Source organism: Thamnophis sirtalis, unplaced genomic scaffold (genome assembly GCF_051295495.1).
Source record: "Thamnophis sirtalis isolate CommonGarterSnake01/CBP01778 unplaced genomic scaffold, rThaSir2_p1.2 scaffold_6, whole genome shotgun sequence".
Classification (NCBI taxonomy): domain Eukaryota; kingdom Metazoa; phylum Chordata; class Lepidosauria; order Squamata; family Natricidae; genus Thamnophis; species Thamnophis sirtalis.
Genome location: NW_028261386.1, coordinates 20,344,992 through 20,367,079, shown reverse-complemented (window position 1 = coordinate 20,367,079; position 22,088 = coordinate 20,344,992). Strand labels below are relative to the sequence as shown.

General features: G+C 40.8%; 2 protein-coding genes across 2 annotated transcripts; both read right to left on the bottom strand.

The window, feature by feature from the left end:
* Nucleotides 1-1,425: 1,425 nt before the first annotated feature.
* BCL7B (BAF chromatin remodeling complex subunit BCL7B) lies at nucleotides 1,426-11,212 on the bottom strand. Its single transcript, XM_014062853.2, has 6 exons — nucleotides 11,057-11,212; nucleotides 8,445-8,520; nucleotides 7,454-7,553; nucleotides 5,446-5,616; nucleotides 5,128-5,207; nucleotides 1,426-2,407 (listed from the first exon to the last, which is right to left on the bottom strand). The coding sequence occupies exons 1-6, from the start codon at nucleotides 11,146-11,148 to the stop codon at nucleotides 2,315-2,317; spliced, it is 612 nt and encodes a 203-aa protein (XP_013918328.1). The 5' UTR covers nucleotides 11,149-11,212; the 3' UTR covers nucleotides 1,426-2,314.
* Nucleotides 11,213-14,954: 3,742 nt separating this feature from the next.
* Nucleotides 14,955-22,072, bottom strand: TBL2 (transducin beta like 2). The gene is made up of 7 exons (XM_014062847.2): nucleotides 21,854-22,072; nucleotides 18,776-18,900; nucleotides 17,721-17,905; nucleotides 17,089-17,240; nucleotides 16,791-16,917; nucleotides 16,503-16,655; nucleotides 14,955-15,505 (listed from the first exon to the last, which is right to left on the bottom strand). Exons 1-7 carry the CDS (start codon nucleotides 22,002-22,004, stop codon nucleotides 15,049-15,051), a joined length of 1,350 nt encoding a protein of 449 aa, XP_013918322.2. The 5' UTR covers nucleotides 22,005-22,072; the 3' UTR covers nucleotides 14,955-15,048.
* Nucleotides 22,073-22,088: the final 16 nt, after the last annotated feature.

Sequence of the window (22,088 nt, the reverse complement as noted above, 5' to 3'; positions counted from 1 at the left end):
CATTATTTAACAATGTTCCAATTCTTGCCCTGCCATCTGGGAGTGGATGCTTTGGAGAATGTGTCAATCCTCTCTTCTTCCTTGGTCTTCATCAAATGCAATGGAGGCAACTTGTGAAAGCCATTTTCCATCATACATCGCAGTAATACTTTAAGCTCTCTGAAGAGAGATCCAGAGGCCAAGTCTGCCAGATGATCCTTAAAATAGCACTATCTGCATCAGAAGCATAAGGGCATTTATCTAGCAACTGGTCATAGGCTGTCAGCAAAAACTATTTAGACATATAGATGGGACAATCTGGCCAGGCTCTAAGCAAAAACCAAGAGTTACATTCCATCACTTGATAATGGCAGTATCCTAAAAAGAGCGGAGATGGCATTTCAGTTCCTCAGAATGCCATTCTTGAGCAAGATAATTCAGTTCAGAAACCAACTTTTTGTACCTACTAATAGTCAGAAGAGGGCCTTTTAATTGTCTCAAGTAGCCTTACTATCATCTTAACATAAATTATGCCTTTTGTCCTTTAAAAGCAAAAGCTGCTATATGATGGCTGGGCTTGGGTTCTGAACATCATTTATCTGGCAAGTACTCTGGAGAGGAATTTCTTTGAAGACCCTGATCTTTCAATGCTGTAGCCCTGTCCACACCCCACACCCCTGCAACTTAGTAGTATTCAGTACTTTCAAACATTGTTAATTTAAATGGGACGTTTTCTTGACTTAATTGCATTAAGGTCTGTAGGTTACATTTGCCTCACATTCTTCTAGCTTTAGATGTCGCCGTGGCAATCCTTGAAGTTATGGACTGACTTGTGCTCTCAGTAACAGTAACAGAGTTAGAAGGGATCTTGGAAATCATCTAGTCCAACCCCCTGCTCACACAAGAGACTTGTACTAGGGATTTGAACCATCGAACTGCCGACCTTTCTGATCGACAAACTCAGTTCCAGGAAAATATTCCATGAAACCCTCCCTAACAAAACTCTTCAAGCTTTCTTCAATTCTAAGTTGAAATAAATGTATTTGGGAGATGGCAGAAAATTAGACCTACATGAAATATATTGTTCCCCTTGCTAATCAACCCCAATCCTGTTCATACTACAGTATATTCTTCCCCATTCACTACCGTCCCAATATACAAGGTAATGGGTGAGAAAACCTAATCATTTATCACTTTATGGTATAGGAACAATGGTGAAAAAAAAGTTTTTTGTCAGCGCAACTAAGCACCATTTAATCCTGTTTCATGAATGGAGTAGGACTTAGAAGAAGGCAAAATCATGGGAAATGTATAAAAAAGGATGCTGTCAAGCTAAGTTTGTGTCATGATTCCCATGCAAATGGGAAGAGGACTTCTATGCCAGCCATCCCGTTTCTTGTTGTGAATATCTTCCCCACTGCCCCCAAATACACTTTCTCACACATATACTATTTCAAATAGTTTAATTTTAAAAATATTCTCTTCAGTGCTAAAATATCTTTCTTCCCTGCGTGGCCAGCACTTTTCATGGCAGCAGGGCCCTGATCATGAAGTCAGTTCCACATGCAGATTGTGATGGGGAGGACAGGTCCGCAGAGACTAGAGAGGGCCGGGCGATTGGTGCTAGCTGTGCTAGGTGGCTATTCCACCCCTGAGAAGGGCTGCTCAGAGACAATGCCCTTTTGGTACCTGGGAAGATATTCTTCACTCTGAGGTCCACGTTTGCCAGACTGCAAAGGAGAGCCCTTTAGCCACCTAGATGCAGCCCAGCCTTCACTTCCTAGAACACCTTCTTAGCTGCAGCACCATTATCCTTCCCTGGAGGGGAAAGTTTTTGCTCCCTCCAGCATTAATGGCTTAACCCCACAACTATTGCACAACATCCCAGGCAGACTTCCACCAGGTCCTGACTCACTTCCAGAGAGAATCCTTCACTGTCTGGAGGAGAAAGGACAGGAAAGGATTTGTGAGCTACCTGTTAAGTGCAGATAACTCCTTTCTTACAGGAACTTCCTTAACTGCAGTCCCCAAAGCCCACAAAGAGGATAAATAAAAAGTATACAAGAGAGGTTGCAACCACCTCATTCCTTAAGCGTGCAAGTCAAGAGGATGTGGCTGAGAGGAGATTGCACAAAAGGGACAAATCTTAACACAGGATGAGCAAAGTTTCATCTGGAGAGGTTATGGAAAGAGCAGGTTGATTCTTGGAGGACACTGCACAGGAGAGAAACACGGAGGTGGAGAAGAATACCAACTTTCAAACAGATTGGTATTTTGAGAGGGAGGGACAGGTGGAGTTTTGAAGACAACTGCATCACAGGATGAAGCAGACTGACTAGCTCTCAGAGGTTGCATGACATATGGAGTTCTGATCTGCACAAAATCTCTTAAGTGGAGGTGCCCCAGAATCTTCCTCTCCTCCGTTCACCTGAAAGAAAGAAAAAAGGTTAGCTGGGTTGTCAATACAGGTTAATCCTTGGTTATGACCATTTGTTCAGCGACTGTTCAGTTATAGTGGTGCTGAATGAATGCTAGTTAAATGGTCCTTGAGATTTCAGCAATACCCCCGTCGTACGATCAAAATTTGAATGGTTGGCAGCCTGCGCACAATTATGACATCAAGGTCCATTACAGTTCCTTCCACCTGTCTGTTTTCCCTCATCTTTGCCCTTTTGGCTGTCCTCCACTCTCCTGCCTCTGCTGCCCCATTATCCCAGATGACCTTTGCCACCTTGTCAGCAACAGCAGGAGGATAGCAAAGGTCATCTGGGGGCAGTAGAGAACAGTGGGGGAGGACTGGACAGCCAAAAGGGCAGAGATAGGAGAGGAGGTAGGTGGGCAAGGTGAATTGAAGCAGAGATAAGTATTGCAGGGCAGGAGAAACACTGGATTCTGACCTAGCAATGGTGAGTCTTGGCCTAATGACCAGAGCCAGGATTACTTGGAAGTGCCAAGGTTAATTAAAGTTTTGCCTAATGAATGCTTCACCTAACAACAAAAATTCTGTTCCAATAGGGATGTAACCTGATTACCTGTGTAGAAAGTGAACAAAACCTGTTTTACAATGCTGACATGAATGTGGAAGTACTTCCAATGATGTGACCATACCCCTTTCCCAAATGAGGTTCGTCCAGAAGTACATAATTAGATTTTCTGAACTAAATGTGGACATTATGAACATTATTCATGTGTTTTGAATAGCCTCTTCTAACTGACTAAACATGAACTTTGTACCTTGGATTCTTGCCAGTATTACAAAAGTTGTTGGCCACCATCTTCTTCTGGGATGCTTCAACTTCCTAGACTAATTTATATTCTGGGATTTCCTGATCCTCAACTCTCCGCTTAATTTTTCTGAGATCAGCCAAAATTGGTTTGATGCTGCCACCTACTGTGTAAAGCAGTTACTAAAACCACGATAATCTAAGTAAGTCTCTCTTTTTTCAGGGTAGTAAAAAGACACAAGGCCTCTGAGGTGCAAAATGATGATTTTTTTTTGTATATTTGAGATTACTATGCATATTTTGGGTTTGGGACTGTCCTGCACTAAGATTGTCCAGCTGCAGTGCTGCAGATACTCCAAGAATCAGCTCCTCGTCCATCGCAGAAAGGATTGAGAAATATGGAATCAATGTTGGTCTTGCTTCAATTTCAGCATTTACGGTTTGTTGAGTGACAGGTCCTCTATCTATGCAGGGAGCAAACACTGAGAAATACGAATCCCTGAAAGGTTCCATATTCAAATGGCCATTACTTATTTTATAATCTGACTTTCGCTAAGAGGAGGATCACCAACCCAGGAATGGTGTGGGGTTTCATAGAGTCAGGGTTATGGAGCTATGTAAGTGTCTGTATCCCTTTTGAAAATGGAAGCAAATAAGTGTTTTCTTATTTGAATAGGACTATCAAGAATGTGTGTATGACTCTATTATTGTTTTTGTACCACAGGATCTGTCAGTCTCTTTGCTAAACACGGTTTCTTTTCTATTTTAAGGCTACATGTTTATAGTAACCAAAGAATACAAAGTGTAATATGTGGCCAAGATGTGATTGTCGTCTAGTGCTTCAATACATGGTACCTGTCATAATGTAGGGATATTTGCCCTTCTGAAAATCTTATGTTTCCTTGCCTTTTGGATCTCCCAAACAGGAGCTATTGTGGAGCTATTATAGATGAACCAAAGCAGGGCCTTCAAATCCTTTAGTTTTTTGCTAAAAAAAAAATGCTCAGTTCAACAAAAGATTTTTTTTTAAAATCCTATCCAGTATATTTTGAAGGCTTCAGCCTTAGAAGCTACTAGGATATTGATTTGCAATTGCATCATCAGTTGCCAGTGTTTTGTTTTTTTTAATTTGTTGTTGTTGCTGTGTCGGAGGAAACCCATAGTGTAGCAGTCTCCAAACTTTCCGGTTTTGTTGAGTGGCAGAGTGGGGGGAGGAGGGGGAAGGAATGGTTCCATACTCACCAGCCTGCTGTGTGCACAAGTGGAGCTGTGTGCACACATGTGCTTGCCTGCTGCCATGGCCCAGTTCTGAATGGGCCTCAGCCTGGTAGTGGGCCCTTGGCATGGGGGTTGGGGACCCCTGCCTTACTGGTTTCAGTAGAATAATAATTGCCTGCCAGATCTGCAAAGTCATTTTTAAGGGACTTTTCTTTCTCCCCACTCCTTGCTTATCCCCCAAAAAAGCACAGGCTGCAGAAGGGTGTTATTTAGCCACTCTTGATTAAACTACATCTCAGAAGTGGAACATCTGAAGGACTGCATTTGGCCTGGAGAGCTATGCAGGGCTGGACCTGCTTAGTACGTGGATAGAAGAAGTCCAGGGAATACCTGGGAGACTAGGCTGTCCTGAGAAGTAGTGAAAACATCTTAGAAAAAGGCAATGACAGATTACTAAGGGAGATAGATGGCTGTATCCATCAAGATGCTAGGAATCAAGCTGGACATGACAGAGATTTTATTTTAGATTGTAATACATGGAAAACAACTGTAGCTAATCAACTTTCCAATTAAAATTCATGGCCTGGCTAGGAATTTTGTAGCTGAATGTCCAGACAGAAATGTCTGAATATTAATACTGCATGCTGCTAACGAGTGTGTGTCTGAATCTGCCTTAGGAAGCTGTTGCCTATTCCGTAGGCCTTACCTGAGCCTTGAGTTTTACTGGCTCTTCTTTTGTGAGGGTTGGAGGCTCATCAGCTACTTCTGATGGAGGGAGAGCAGGTTCTGAAAGTTAACAGGAAAAAAGGGTCAATGACACTTCAAGGTTTACTCTGCAGAAGTTGAAAATAGCAAGGATAGCATGCCTTTACTATGGAAGCCCCTTACCAGGAATTCTACATAATATGCCAGGCCTGTCTTATGGGAGAACTAAGACAGGCCTGGCATATTATGTAGAATATAGTAGTGGCCATGCATGGGAATGGGTTTTGTGGTGCCACAACTCCTTAGCCAAACGACTCACCTTCCAAGGGCTCCTGTCCCAGCGTGGGTGGCTGTGAATCATCAGTGCGGAAGTCAGAAGTGTGGCTAGGGCTCATGGATTCACTTTGCTGTGGACTGGGACTGGAGGCAGCACTACTGTCTGCCTTTAGCTGATAGGTGTCTGAAAGGGAGCTCTGATTGCTGTTCTCATCTGGGGAAACCAGACAGGAAAAAAGACTTTTCAGTGAACTGGAATCAGAAGTAGCACTGCAGGTATATCTGCAAGATAATAACTGAAACAAAACTCAGATTTTTCAAAGAGTTGTTCCCTAAGACATACTACTTTACACCATGGGTAAGTAAAACTTATAATCCCCTTCCCTAGTCAGTGTAATATTTGAACAGAGACAGCCAGGACCAAGGGATGGTTTTAGGTCTACTACAGTTCTTTAAAAGGCGATAAAGACTATTGAACACAAAATCCCATTTCATGAGAATCTTGAGGTTTTGTGTTAAAATCAAATTCAAGTTTCTAAGACTTATGGACTGAAGGGATCCTCTCAAGTTTGCTGAAATAAGTGAACAGTATTTCCAAAGCTGGAGGCAGAAATTCAGTTTTTTCTATACATCTATTGATGACAAACAAAGCCAGTCTAAATTTCAAACTAGGGAGAAAGAGGGAAATTACATTAGAGTAGCAATTTTCGATCTTTGGTTCTACAACTAATTTGTTACACAAATCTCCAAATTATTTTCTTGATATTATTTGCAATAGTATGTGAGCATATAGAAATACAAGGTTGGAAGGGACCTTGGAGGTCTTCCATTCCAACCCCCTGTCCAATGCAAATGGCTATCCAATTTTTTCTTAAAGACTTCCAACTATGAAGTACCCCAACTCCAGAAGGCAAGCTGTTCCACTGATTGTTTTTACTATCAGGAAACTTTTCCTTAGTTCCAAGTTGGATCTCTCTTTGATAAGCTTCCAGCCATTGCTTCTCGTCTTGGCCTCACCTGCTTTGGAGAATAAGTTGATGTCTTTCTCCTGGTGACTGCCCCTCAAGTATCACAAGACAGCTATTACATCATCCTTAATCTTTCTCTTTGTTAGGATAGAGCAGAGGGTCGGCAAACTTAAACACTCAAAGAGCCATTTGGACCTGTTGCCCACAGAAAAGAAAATACCAGGAGCCACAAAGGTCCTAACCGGAAGCCCCCTGTTCAATTCTGGAGCTGACCAGAAGTTCAGTTCCCCCACCATACAGTCTCCTCCTAGTACGGGGTACTTTTTCATCTACCTGTCATAACCGAAAGCCCTATCAATTGTGGAGACAACTGGAAAACCCTCCCCTTGCCATAGAGTCTTCCCCTAGTGCACTGTGCTTTTCCCCCCCTCCCCACCGGAAGCTCCTCTCAAAATTGTGGCGCCAACTGGTGACGAGCCGCAGCAGAGGGAGGAAAGAGCCACATGCGGTTCCAGAGCCGCACTTTGCTGACCCCTGGGATAGACATACTTCGATCCCTTAGTTGTTCCTCATACAGCCTTCAGACTCTTTATCATCTTTGTTGCCCTTCTCTTTCTGAACTCTTTCTAGGCTCTCAGTATCTTTTTTGTATCATTATGCCCAGAACTGGACAGAGTATTCCAAATGTGGCTTCACTAATGCAGTATAGAGCAGCGCTATCATTTCTTGTAGGACTGCAAAACACTGTTGGCTTATACTTAAATGATGGTCCACTAGGACCACCAAGATTTCTCACACAGTTAAACCAGGTTACCACCTATTCTATATCTGTGCATTTGGTTTTTCCTGCCTAAATACCGGAATACTGTATTGTCGTAACACGGTTTGAAAGATAGATCCATCTAGCCCAGTATTAGCCACTTTGATTAGCAATGACTTGCCATGATTGAAACAGGGATGCTGCTTTCTTGATCCTGTTATGTAATGATGCCTCAGGCACTTAAAGGACCTCCTTGCCAGTGCTTGCAGAGCCATGTCTTTTCTGCTTTATCAATATGCAAGAAAGACCTGAAGTCTAATCACCTTGGAATTCCAGGAGAAGGGAAGAGTTGGCTGCAGTTTCAGCTGGATAGCCATTTGGTTCTGGGACAGCAGCAGTACCACTGGATTTGGACTTCTCTTTCTTGAAATGAGAAAGAAGGCAATGAGCTAGTGTGCAAAAGAAATATCTCTACCACATACATGCACCCTCTACAATTAGCAGTTGGAGCAGATAGGGCTTCAGAGGCCACCAATAGACTCAAAGGACTCTCCATGAGGAAAGCAAGGCCTCCTTATCTGGAATGTGATATGTCTTTGAAGAATTAAGCATGAAAGCTACAGTTTTGCTATCATCAATTAAGAAGGCTTTAAATAATGCTCTCCCTTCCTCATCCCACATCCAAGTTGTCATTTATCTAGAAAATGTACTGCGTATGGCTGCTCAACTCACTCTGGGTAATTCCACCATTGACTTACAGATATAAAGATCTCTAAATACAAAACCAATAAACTTCTGTCTCCCTACCAATAACAATCAAACACTATATCACCCTGGGGTCTGCAGGCCCACTGGCAAAACCATGTCTTCAGGGCTTTTCAAAACACTATCAATTTGGAGGCCAATCTTATCTCCACAGGGATGGTGTTCCACAGGGAGGGAGCCACAACAAAGGAGGCCCTTCTTCATATGAACTTCCTTAAGAAAGGGGACCCATAACATACTCTGCCTCCCCACTCTGGTGGGTCAGATAGAGGTAGCTGGGAAAGGATGGTCCTTGCAAATATACCATAGCAGAAGGGATTTATGTTTCATTTTAATTTCCTTCAGAGAGGCAGGAAGTCTACTGAAAATGAACTGACACCTGTCAGACTACCCAAAGGATTGTATTTTTGTTTGTAGAAGGGAAAGTAAAAAGTAGCATATTGCTCATTCTGTGGGGTGTTCTAGTTCTTACTTCCTGTTGGAGAATAGCCCAAGCCCAAGCCCCTCCCCCTCCAGCAGGCTCTGTTCCTTGAAGCTCTCATCCCTCACCTCTTTGCTATCAGCCACAGGCACCCATTTGAATATCCGCAGAGATGTGTCTCCCACTGTTACCCATTTCTTCTCCCTGCATCAAAGCATGAATGAGATTAGATACAGTCAAGAAACCTTCTTCCCCAGCTACAATTTACAGGATTGGTTTAAGTGAACAGTGAAGTTATTTCAGTTTTATTGGATTTCTGCTTTTTTTCTTAAGCTGTACTGAGACCAAGGTGAAATTATACAACCTAGTATGCCTTCTCACCCTTTGTGGGGGAAGGTAAATTGGAGCACTCTGGGTTCAGAATTGCACTCAGGAGTAAATAACACTTTGGAATCCAAACTTTATACTCAGTTCAAAGGGCCATATAATAAAAAAAAGGTAGGGTCATGTCACAAATGAAACAATTTTAATTTAATGTATGTTAAGTTACATATGGATAATAAAACAACTTCTCAGACTAATATTTTTTTAATTCATTAATAATTATAATGTGGTGGTAACTTTTGGAAGGCCTGTTAGGGATATACCCAAGACTTTCAGAGATTGCACAGGCCAGAACCGTAAAACACAGCATTAAAAATACCATAGGTAAAAAAATAATAGTTGAAAACAAAATAGTATCTTCAATCCATTTAATATAATCTGTTGGTCTGTACTAAAAGATTCACAATAAATGCAAGACTGATCTTTTTGCAGGTTTCCTATAGCTATCAAACTTACTTTAGCTATTGGGGGGAACCACAAGAGTTCTCAAGTACACAGATAAGCTGAAAAAGTTATATTCTCAGAATCTCAAGTTGTTTACAGCTTTAAATACCAGCACTATAAGAAACTGAACTTCTACAGTAATAACCTTTGATACTTGGCAATCCTGTTACTATTGCTTCTCTACCATTGTTCAATATGTTTCAAAGATGTTGAACTTAACTTATGCATCAGTAATGTTTAAAGTTTTGTAATAGCAGCTAGTGATTGTATTCACATAACATAAAAAAACAATTCAGTCCATATAAATGGTTTCAAACTACTTCCTAAAGCAAAATATATCAACCATGTTACACCTTGCTGTGATGACATTCACACTATGTTAAGACAGAATGAAATTTATTTAGTCCTGACCTAGCCATTACTGGTTTTAAACCATGTTTTATGGTCTAGCATGTTGTGTGAAACAATTTAAGCATTTTTTTCAAGTAAGGCTGGTTCTAACAGGCTTGGCTCCTTTTTCTTTTGCTGCTGACTTAGAAGAGAAACTATTTTACTATTTTGGTGCTATTTTACCAATGTTCACTTCTTTATAGAATGCTCCATTCTTTTAGTGGTGGGAGCTTCATCACTGGAGACTTTCAAAAAGAGACTGTACTGCCCTGTTAGAAATGGTGTCTCCTACTTGGGCGGAGGGGTGGACTAGATGACGTACAAGGTCCCTTCCAACTCTATTAATCTGAATCTGAATCTTGGGAACTGGAAAGCATAACATTCATTAACTGGCAATAAACTGCTCATTCCCAGCCACTTTTTCTTGCAGCCAAAACATCTGATGCCAAACCACAGGAATCTGAATTTATTCTCTCCCCTCCCCCCAATTAAGCCATTCATTGTTTTCAAACAGTAACCAAGTTATAAAGTAATTTCTCTATCCCACTTTGGTACAATTGTAGAGTCATGTATCTGTATGACCCAATTTTTTAAAAAAATGTATCTGCACCTATTTGCCAATGAAGTGAATCAGACAAAGTTCATTTCAAGTGCTCCCTTATATAGTCTGAGCCAAACCCAGGAAACTCCCATATACTGACCCCAAAGACATATCAGCCGCATTATGAATTTTCCTTATCAGAACTCTGAGCTCCAACAAGGAAAATAATGTGTTGGCCCAAATAATCATCCATTGGCTATAGGACTTCTGTGTAGGTATGAATCATAACACAAATTAGTCAGACATTCCTATCTGCCAAGACAGGGCAGGAAGACATTCAATAGTGGGTGTTATCTCATATTCTGTGGTAGACTTGACTCTAAAAGATGGAGTTTTTCTTTCTTGGCTAATGAGCCCCTATATTCTCAATTCTCACTCGTTTGAAATATGGAGATGCTACTACTGGCCTACCTTACAAGGTTATTGCGCAGATTGCTAACGTCACAAAATTACAGGTTTTTAAAAAATCGAGTTGGGCTCAAATCCTTTTTCCCTTCCTGCTTATGCATACAAAACTTGCGCGGCACACAGGCAAACAAGCAAAAATCTCCCTCCTGTCTGCATCCACCTCCAAGCAGCTGGATGAGGCAGGCGGTTGCAGGTAGGCCCGCCAATCCCTATAGCAACCCGGCTCCTTACTTTCTTTTTTTTTAAGCTCCCCTGGGATTCGACTGGTGTAGCGTCACGTCAATCTAAACTATGTGACAGGTCCCATTGCCTGCACTACAAATCGCACAGCTCCCCGCACCCGGCCACTTCAGTTGTTACAAGATGATTGGCCGTTTCGCAAAAGCCCCACCCACCAAAATAAACGCCTGCCACCAGTTGGCTGCTTAGCTGTCACCAAGGCCGCATTCGGCGGGGATTGGTTGACCCCTTATCAGACCCCTCCCCCCACGACCCCTCCCTCCCGTCCCTCACCATTTGCGAACGCGCTCGATCGCCGCCATGACTTTTTTGATGTCATCCTTGGCGCGGCTGCGGGTCTCTGCCCGCACTGAGCGGCCCGACATGGCGCCTGTGGCCCCAGCAGCCCCAGATCCCGCAGCAGCAGCTGTGCCTACACGCGCATGCGCGTGCCGCCCCTCTACCTCCGTGCGTAACGCGTCAGCGCCCCGCCTGAGGAAGAGTACGGGCTCCTTAAGCGCATGCGCGAGGCGGTTTCATGTGCCCCGTGCATAGGGGAGGTGCGAAGCGAGTTCTGGATTACCTTTTATAACAGGACGGGAGTTTTGTACGGCTTCAGAAGAACTAGTTTTGCAATGATATTGATTTATTTTAGATATGCTCTGGGGAAAATACAATTATACAGTTTCAAAAAGCGAGTGCATCTCATTTATATAAGGCAGGGGTTCCCCAAACTTTGCATCTTTAAGACTTGTGGACTTGAACTCCCAGAGCTGGCTGGAGAATTCTGGGAGTTGAAGTCCACAAATCTTAAAGTTGCCAAGTTTGAAGACTTCTGATATAAGGGAAAGTAACAGAAAAAAACTTTAATAGAGGGTCTGCTTTGGATTCTTAAGACCTGACTTCAAATCGTAGGTACAAATGGAGAAAGGCTTTCTTTTACGGCAGATAAATGTTTCCTTTGAGCCTTCGCTGTGATATCTTCTGTATTTGGTAGCTTTTACATCTTTTCCCAAACTATCCTAATTGTGGGATTTCCCGAGGGTCTCCCATCCAAGTGTTTATCAAGATAAATCTAGTTTAGCTTTTCAAAGGTAAAACTGCCTTTTAGATTTCTATTGCTGTTTGTGTTGTATTATGACATCACATGCTAAAGGGACAGTTGGCTTCTCACATTGAGTCATGTATTACCCAAACTATTTAGCCTAGTGAAAAGTATTTGTTGATTCACTTGCTGTATCCAGAAAGTTGGGCTATGTGGACCAGTGCTATGACTCAGTAGAAGGTTCCACATTCCTAAATTATGAAGGGGACTTGGTTTACATAGTTCACATATCAGAGAACTTTTCAGAGACTGCTACATAATGAGAAAACATAATTTGCAGACATATAGGTTTACTTAACTATTTGCTTAATAGTAAGTCTTAAAATATTAAAAGTAAGGTTCATGAAATAAACTATAGTCTTCTGGCTTACATATAACATTAAGCCAAAACAGTCAACCAAAAACAAATACACTGTAATGTATGTATCCAACTATAATGGCAGCTGGTTTACTTCTAATTATTGGAGCAGTATGAGGCTCATATACCAAGTGTATTAAATCTGGCAAGCTTGTTGTACAGTCCCCTCCATCTAAAGCACTCTAGATATATGGTGGTTATACCCACTAATATGAAAATGTGGGAATTTTAATCCTAATATATCTAAATACTCTAGTTTATGGGTGGTTTGAAATACAGCCAATATCTGCAAATTAGAAGTCAAGGCAGCTTTACTACCAATATGCATGAATATGCATTATATAGTATATTATTTCTGTTGTGGCACATTCTGGATTTGTAATTATCCCTTAGAATCATTATGAGAAAAGAAGCAAAATGCACATTGTACCCTGGTTATGTTTAGGTCCTCAACCTAATAATTCAGTATGGTGAATGGAGACTCTTAGGAAGTAAACCTGCCAGAGGGAATTTAAACTAGGAAGGTATTTCTTATATTGTAAGCCACGGGTGTGACACTTGATCGCGTCACATGACATCATGACGCTTTTTTGCCCTTGCGGAGTCAGGGTGGTTGTGGCCTGCATGTGATGCATCCGGCCCGTGGGCTGCCAATTTGATACCCCTGTTGTAAGCCAACAGCAGTTTTAAGACCATTCCTTACAGATGTGGTAATCTAATCAAGTTTTCTCAAGCAAACCTGAGCTTAGTGAACATATTAGCTTTCTAGTATAGTCCTAAATTTGAAAGGTAGAGGTAGAGACACCTTCAAATTGAGCTTAACTTTTGGTGACTTTATGGATACATCATTGTAGTTTTAATGGGAATAGTGTCTTGCCATTGCTTTCTTCTTTTTTCAATTTCTCTGTCTGGCCTCCTATCCTTTTTTTGAAGTGGAAAGGTACCATTTAAGCCCAACACTATGTAGCTTTTTGAGATCGTTGAAGGTCAGCTCAGTGCTGTCTACATCTACTCAAAAATAAAAGCTTCTGAAAAGCCTGGAAATTAGCCCTATCTACACTTATCCCCAATAAGTGTGAATTATTTTGAATAATTTGATAATTGAGATGATTGAATCATTTTAATTTTGAATTCTTGACATGATTTACAATTTGTATCTATTCGTTTTGCCCATAGAACCCTTCAAATTAAAATTCCAGAAAGGTCTTTAGTTTAGAACACAGGTGTCAAACTTGTGGCATCATATTGCCATCACATGACATTTTTCCTATTCATGGAGCTGGGATGGGTATGGCCTAAACATGACACATCCAGCCCGCGGGCTGCCAGTTTGACACTCCTGGTTTAGAATGCATTCTCTGATAACTTCACTTTACTTTGGACATGGTTTTGACAGTGAATTTCATCCAAGTTGTTTCAACTCTGTATGATCAAATACAGAATGTGAATAATTTTTAATTCTTTGTGTTATATATTGAATTTGATTGTATAGATGGTGTTTGACTTACAACAATTGGGCCTGGTTCCAGTAGTAAATTGTTATGGTAATAAGTTGGGGCAACCATGTGATTTGATTCTATTTTACAATATTTGTTTATGGTGGTCATTAAGGGAACACTGCAAGTCGTAAGTGTAAACCCATTGGTTGAAATGGGGAGTTTTTGCCAAAACTGGCAAAAAGTCATAAATCATGCTCATATGATCATATAATGCTGCAATTAGTTGTAAATGATAGCAGTTGCCAAGTACCTGGAAGGCAGTCATGTGACTGTGAAGGGGAACACTTTTTACAACAGCTAGAAGTGCATTATTGGTGGGAAATGAGCTGTTCTGGGCCCATCATAATTTGAACAGTTGTTAAGTGACTGGTCATAAATTGAGGACTACCTGTATTTCTTGTTTATTCTTGTTTGTAATCTAAAGATGAGAAAGCTATAAATATACCACTAACCAAACCCATCCTTTTCAGGAAAGTATGTATCAGAGAATTCACAACTCTCAAAACTGAACTGAGTGAAGAGCCAATAAGCAGATAATGCAGATAACATTTAGCTAGGATTTTTTTCCTATTATGTTCCTACAAAATTCTAATTAAAAGGGATGATGCATAGATAAGGTAGTGCAAAACATCTGGATTAAAATGTTTCCGTATAAAACATTTGAGCTTAAAACATCTGTTTTGAACTCAAAGCAGCGCGTTTCAAATTTAGGATGGTCTGAGCTGTAATATTTTGCACCTACCTAGTAAGAAGAGTTAGACATTAACTCCTTTCAAAATTCACTGTGTATTTTCAAATTCTTTTGTGAAGACATCTTTTCAACTTCTTTTGCCCTTTGAAATAATAACACTAAGACTTCTCAGAATGTCCAGATGCATGGGTGATGAAAGCCACTTCTATGTGACTCAGCCCTAAGCACCAATTGACAATTAGAACAGGACAAACTATCTTGTCTTCCTTGTTCTAAATCAGTGGTAGTCAACCTGGTCCCTACTGCCCACTGGTGGGCATTCCAGCTTTCATGGTGGGTGGTAGGGGTTTGCTGTAACTCTGCTTTATAAATTTTATAAAGTAAAATTACTTCCCTACTTTATAAATCACCATTACTGTGGAACCAGTGGACAGTTAGAAAATTTTACTACTAACAGAGATACAAAAGTGGGCGGTAGGTATAAAAAGGTTGACTACCCCTGTTCTAAATAGTCTTTAGGAATCCCAGGAAGCAACAGCTGTGCAAAAATTGTTTTATTAGTTCTCATTCTGCATATTTTAAAAAAAAAAACTAGCCCCAAATTTGCACAGAAAACATGCTTCTTGGAGCAATTCACTTCTTCTTGCCATAGATACTATCCAACGCACTCTGTGCATCTGTTATTTGTTGCTGCAGTCTCTGCTTAGTAGACTCATTAGAGGCCTTTTTCAGCAGCGTCTTCATTTCTTCCACCACTGCCCTATACCCAGTTGTGTTGTGGAAGACACGGATAGCTCGGTCCCCACAGGAAATCAGGAAGCGACTGTTCACGTCAAAGGCTAAGTCTGTTATGTGCTCTCCATGAGCACCTTCAAAGCACTCTTCCTCCTCTCCTCGTTGGGTGTTATAAACAAAAATGCTGGTGCTGCTAGAAATGGCCACTGCCCGCGCATCAGGAGCCAGAGCAATGCGGCAGGGCTCTGTTACCTTGCAACTGCCTGTCAGCAATAGGTAAGGATCCTGTTGCTTCTTGTATTCAACATCTGTGTCCCAGAACTTCCAAGTGCCATCCTTTGAAACTGTTGCCATCCTGTTAGGGTGACAGAATGGCACGTATTATTTAGCAATTTCAAGTTAATACTGTAGTTAGATGAATGTATTGGCTTGGGTCTATAGTAGGGTATATCATTCTTGTTGTTTATCTTCCTTTCTTTGGTTCTAAAGTCCAGAAGCTAACTACAGAGCTCCCCATGATTATATAATTCACATCATAAATTTGAAAAATGGTTCTGCATACAGACATACTCAGTACGTATGATGTAGATGCCTTCAAGAGATCTGATAAAACTCAAAATATCCCTCAGGAATATTTTAAGACTTCACCTGGCCCTGGGTGACAGAATGTAGCTCTTTTCAGTTTCCTGAGGATTGATTTATTTGATGTATACAGCCGCATATCTCATATATGAGACTCTGAGCCATTACCAAGTTAAAAACATTAAACAAAATAACAAAATAACCCTAAACTTATAATAGTCTATAAAAAGATAAAAACTGTAAAAAACAACAACCTGCAGGACAGCATACTCAATTGCCCTAGCAATATAGCCACATTTAAGAAACGCTAGGCTATAAATCCTACTAAATAAACCAACTGAGAACCTATTAACAAAGGACATTGATAAAGAATGGCCCACATTAATTGTACTTAACATCATTAATTCATAATTTAACTTTTTTTAAGTCTACAGAATATACAAAATTGTGAATTAAATGGCTTGGGTTGGAACAACTTAAGCCCCCCACAAAAAAATTTGGCCCCAAATTAATCAAACTTAGCAAGTTGTCTGAATCCATTGGTGAGCTCTGATTTGAGCTGGCTAAATATGTTGTGGGAACATAGCCACTTAATCTTCAAAGGTCATTCCTCCATTGGTTTATAAGGAGGAAGGAAGCAACTCCAAAGGGCCTTCTCTTCCTCACACCAAGGGTATCAGGAAAACTAGACAGAGGGCCTCAAAGGGAAGATGTGAACCAGTTATTATAAAAATGTTACTATTCCATAAAAATAAGGGATAGCTTCTCACCGCCGAGAGTCATTGGAAAAAGCGAAGGAATACACGCCAGCTTTATGCCCCTTCAGTTCAAAGGCTCTGATCACTTCCCGGAAATCTCCACTCTTGTTGAAACACACTTCCCACACCTTTACATCAGGAGTGAATCCACATGAACCAACAAACCTATAGGAAAGAAAATGTCAAAATGAATTGAACCACTTTGTGAGCTGCCACTTTTCTATTCTTCAATATTATTTAGAGCACAAAGAAGACATCTCTGACATAATAGAACATAAACAAGTGACTGCCCTTCCTTACCTCCCACATGGTGACACAGTTGCAAAGGTGTTGTTCATCTGGTTGGTATTGATGCTATCCAGAATTTCCCCCTTCATGTCCCAGATCAGGATGGTGGTATCACTGGAGGCACTCATGATATACTTCCCTGGGGAATAAAGGGAAACAGTAAGGCTACAATTCTGACAGGCTGATGCAGCTATAGATACATATTTATATCATTCAGGAAACCAAGCAAATTAATTTGCTTTTCAGGAAATAAAGCTGAACTGTTCCCTGTAGTTGTAAGCTAGGTTGTTCAAAAGACCAGCTTTCATACCTGTATCAGCAACCCCAATATTGATAATAGGAGCCTTGTGCTGCTTTGGAAATTCTTCTGGGATTGCAATGTATGTAAAAGTGCCATCCTCTTTCTTTATCATTTTAAAAACTCTGAGGGTGTCTCCATATGCCAACCAAACAATGAAAGCTCTGAGTGAAGGAAAGAAAGGCATATAAGCAACACAAGGATCACAAGGAGGAAGCTGCTCCGCTTTGTAGTCATATAACATAAGCCCACCATGTTTTGTGAAGCGTGTGAAAATGCTTCCACATTTGCAACTTCATTTTACTGCTGCTCCTGCTGCTTTTGTCAAAAGGAATCACAGTAACAAAATCTTCAGACTCTTTCACTACATCATGCAACTGAAACAACTCCTCAGCCTGTCCTTTTCACAATGCTCTTCCTACAAAGTTTCCTACAAAACCTTTTTCAGTTTATCTATCTATCTATCTATCTATCTATCTATCTATCTATCTATCTATCTATCTATCTATCTAGCTAGCTAGCTAGCTAGCTAGCTAGCTAGCTAGCTAGCTATAATGTAATGCACTGCCTGTTTTCCTTCAGGATTAGGGCAGTTTACAAGTAAGCAGGTAATGCAAAGGGTATTATCCAAACCTCCATCCTACCTGGAGTCCGGGAAGAAGCGGACCAGGGTAGCATGGTCCAGTTCCACATTAACCCGCATGCAGCGATGCTCTCTCTCCAAAATGTCTTTGGTACTCCATATACGCACTGTACGGTCATCAGAACAGGATGCCAAATACTTCCCATTATTGCTAAAGTCCAGGCAAGTGACATTTCCACTGTGCCCCTGCAGAATAAAAAGAAAATTATCCTTTGGCCTATTAATAAATCCAGGTGTCTTGTATACTGGATATCTGTTATCTAAGGAGTGAAACGCTGTTAAAAATGCTAAAAACAGGATTTATTTGAAAATTGTGGATATAAGAAAGAGGAGTATAACTATCCAGTCAAGGAAACCTTATGACCTTTACACACCTTTTCCAATTTTACCACAAACATTCCAACTTCAGAACAGGCTAATTCAACTGTAAAATAGTGGTCAAATTAAATTCTTTTGGAGTCAGGTATACTTAGTGAAATTGGCAAAAGAAAACTTAGTTTTCTTTGTTTTAATCTCAAAATTATTTGCTTTCTTCTGCTATCTATCTTTTAACAAATTGCTATGGATCATCCAGTAAACAGTTGGATTCCCACTTATTGCCTTGGACAAGTAGTTATAATCAAGTAAAGCCAAATGGTTGTAAGTTCATTAGTGAACAGGAAGATACAATGGTAAAGCTGTGGCAGGATGCAACTGCTTTTTTATATCACAAAGTTGTTTATTTCTGCACAATAGCTCAGGATTTCAAAATGAAAACCAGATAAAGTAATTACATTCAAAGCACACCCCATGGTGTGGGGTATGGAGGAGGCAGGTGCTAGAAAATGAAAACTATACAATATGAATCCAATCCTTTTTGAAAGCAACCTGGTGAATTTTTCCAGAAATGTTTATTGTTACCATTGAGTAGTAAAGTTGCAAATTCTGACATCCCAAAATTTTGGAAACAATTCAGAGAATAAAAGTAGGCCAGTTGGCAGATACATTTATGATCAGCTCAAGAAAAAAAAAGGTGAAATAACGGCATGTAAGAATATGTTACCCACCAGAGCTCACCTTGAGGGCTGAAGCCAGAAGAGGGTGTGTGAAAGTATGCTGTTGGGGCTTCTCTTTTCGAATTCGTTGTTGTTTGGGCTTTTTCAGGCCTGTTTTGCTGGCTGCATCACCATTTACATTTTGATCTGAGGAATACAGTTGAAGAAAAAATGTAACAAATTAAGGACCAATTAATTTTAATTGTTTAAATCACTAATAGCATTTTTTTCAATTATCAGATCAGCACAACAAAAAATAAATATAAGTAGCCTGCAGCAGAATGCTCTTTAATCTAAAAGCCAAGGCTTTAAAATGAAGTTATTTCTGTATCAATTAGTGTTTATGTGTCCTTAGTTTAAGACATAAAAATACCCTTACATAAAGATTCACATGTCTTTGGAGCATAAAGGCTAAGAAAGGAATGAGGGAAATGTGATATGAAGATCTCTAAACAATCACCTTTAGTTAAAAATTTCATGTTAGCCTTTTGTATAGTCTTATAAGTACCTTATAATACTTTTTAATATATAAAACATATAAACTTTCAGGAATCATACTTTGCTTCATTATTCTTATGCTGCCCATACTTTTGTAGTTGCAGTTGTCAGACATGGAGGTAGTTCTGAGTAGTTTCTTTATTGCTGTTTGCCTATATGTAGAATCTTGCCAGACACAACTATAGAAATACAGATAGTCCTCACAACCACAATTAAGCCCAAAATTTATGTTGCTAAGTGAGACATCTGTTAAATGCATTTTACCCAATTTTGTAACCGTTCTTGCCACAGTTATTAAGTAAGTGGGTTGTTAAGGGAATATGGCTTCCTCGTTGACTTTGCTTGTCAGAAGGTCACAAAAGCTTTTCATATGACCCGAAGCACTGCAACTATCATAAATATAAATCAATTGCCAAGCATCCAAATTTTGATCATATGACCATGGGGATTCTGCAATATGTAAGTGTGAAAAAACGGTCAGAAGTCTCTTTTTTCAGTACCATTGTAACTTTGAATGGTCACTGAATGAACTGTTGAGCTGAGGATTGCCTGCACTTTGTGAACTGCTAGGAAGGGACCATCTTAGCTCTCTTCCTGCTACCAAACATTCCCAACTCCCCTCCTCTTTACTCTCTGGGAGGCAGCCCCTCCCTCCTGTGACTCCCAACTACATTCCACTACAGCAGTGCATGTAAGAACAGTTTTTTGTCATTTAATATTTTTTTCTAGCTATCTTTTAATGAGCTCAAAATGGCACAGTGTTCATTCTTCTCCCATTTTATTATCAAAACTCAATGACTGCATTTCCAGTATCTCTTAATTCGGTGACTAAATTACCCACCAATTCGCACAACACACTGAATCATAAATTAACCAAACAAGCTGGATTTACACAACATATTAAGCCACAAAAGAAAGGAAAAACACGTTTATTGCTAGCTCAGTATATTGGGAAAAGCAACTGCGAGCTCCCCCTAGTTAAGCACTTGTTATAAAGGCCACTGAGGCTAGAATTGCAGTCATCTCCAAATTGACAAGATTGAGAAATACAGGTAGTCCTCGACTTACGACTACAATTGGACCCAACTGTTCTTTTGCCAAGTGAAGCATTTAATGGAGTTTTGTCCCATTTTACAACCGTTATTGCCATAGTTGTTAAGTGAATCACTGCAGTTATTAAGTGAATCTGGCTTCCCCATTATTTTTGCTTGTCAAAAGTTCGCAAAAGGTTATCATAGGACCCCCGGGATATTGCACCCGTCATAAATCTCAATTGCCAAGTGTCTGAATTTTGATCATGTGATTTTGGTGATGCTGCAACTGTCTTTAAGTGTGAACAATAATCATAAGTCACTTTTTTCAGTGCCACTGTAATTAGTCACTAAACAAACTGTTATAAGTCAAGGACTACCTGTATTGAGACTGTAGCTTTTTGCTGAACATACTTTTTCTATTAACGACATTCCAGATTTAATTCCCAATCTATAGGTCTAGAAAAAAAAAATCTCTGCTGGGAAGTCCAGAAAGCCCACACCAGTTTGCCTGACCCTATGACGAAGTTTCCTTGTCCATGACCTAAGCAATCTGAAATTTCCTCAATGTGATGCCACAGGCACAGCGACATGAAGAGAGTGGCACCTGTATACATTTCAATCCTGATATCCAAGGCAATACTTCAGGGTGTGTTTTTTCACCTTTCTGCTGAGACCAATTTCTGCCTTTTTTCCAGTAAAAATGACGGCTCCAACCAAGGCTTGTGCTGAACGTACCTCTGATTTTAAGATTTGAAAGCAAGTTTCCTACTCACAGACGAATACTTCCAACTATTAGACTGATCCAACGACGCCTTCGCTAGTCAGTCAGAAACGCTTCTGTGATCTAGGCACAAGGCCAGTCATCCAGGTCATGGGTGTCCCAAAGATGCTTTTTCAGGAGGCAACTGGACTTCCTTGTTTTTTTTTCTTTTGAAGATGTTTTGCTTCTCATCCAAGAAGCTTCTTCAGCTCTGACAGGATAGTGGGGAATGTGAAAGGATTTATATTCCTTGCAGATAGCTGGTCATTTGCATCCTTTTAGAGGGTCCTTAAAGGTTTATCTGGGTCCTTAGGATTACCTGAGTAGTGCTCCTGGTTCCTGTAAGTCTGCAATTTTTCCTCTGGAAATCCAGAGTGGGAATAGGAATGGATTTCCAGAGAAAAATAGCAGACTACAGGAACCAGAAGACCATTCAGGTAACCCTAAGGACCCAGATAAACCTCCAAGTGCTTCAACCACCCTCTAAAAAGAGGCGAATGACCAGCGCTCTGCAAGGAATATAAATCCTTCCATTCGCCACCATCCTGTCAGAACTGAAGAAGCTTCTCGGATGAGAAGCGAAAGGTCTTCAAAAGAAAAAAAAAACAGAAAGTCCAATTGCCTCATGAAAAAAGCACCTCTGGGACTCCAATCATGGAAAACAATAAAGCGCAGCGCCTTATTAAAGCCATTTTTTTTTAAATCGGGAGCTGCCACGGCTCATTCCTTGCGCAAGATGGAAACGTGGCCGCAAACCCCGCCTGGTAGAAAGCTGGCGGCGCGGCTTCAGCACTTCGCCCCCGCTCACCCTCGGGCGTCCCGCTCAGTTTTGCCACGTCCTCCTTGCTCGGCGCGGCCTTCGTCCACCGCGTCAGAAAGAACAGCAGCCCCCACAAAACGACGGCGCCGAGGACCAGCGAGAGGCCCACCAGCGTCGCAGACACGACCGCCTCCCCCATCCTCCAGCAGCAGCAGCGGCGGCCGCCTCCTCCTCCTCCTCCAGCTCCCCTCAGCCACCTCAGCGGAGGCGGGATCGAGCCCAA

Bases quoted from the DNA above. Each gene is read 5' to 3' on its own strand.
- TBL2 (XM_014062847.2), bottom strand. From the start codon at position 22,004: ATGGGGGAGGCGGTCGTGTCTGCGACGCTGGTGGGCCTCTCGCTGGTC. The intron at 17,906-18,775 runs GTGAGCTCTGGT...TTTATTCTGCAG, and splicing joins TTCTGGCTTCAGCCCTCAAG to GGGCACAGTGGAAATGTCAC. The intron at 16,918-17,088 runs GTATGAAAGCTG...TTTATTCCCCAG, and splicing joins TATTGGGGTTGCTGATACAG to GGAAGTATATCATGAGTGCC.
- BCL7B (XM_014062853.2), bottom strand. From the start codon at position 11,148: ATGTCGGGCCGCTCAGTGCGGGCAGAGACCCGCAGCCGCGCCAAGGAT. The intron at 8,521-11,056 runs GTGAGGGACGGG...GCTTTGATGCAG, and splicing joins ATCGAGCGCGTTCGCAAATG to GGAGAAGAAATGGGTAACAG. The intron at 2,408-5,127 runs GTAAGGCCTACG...TCTTTCTTTCAG, and splicing joins CAGTAAAACTCAAGGCTCAG to GTGAACGGAGGAGAGGAAGA.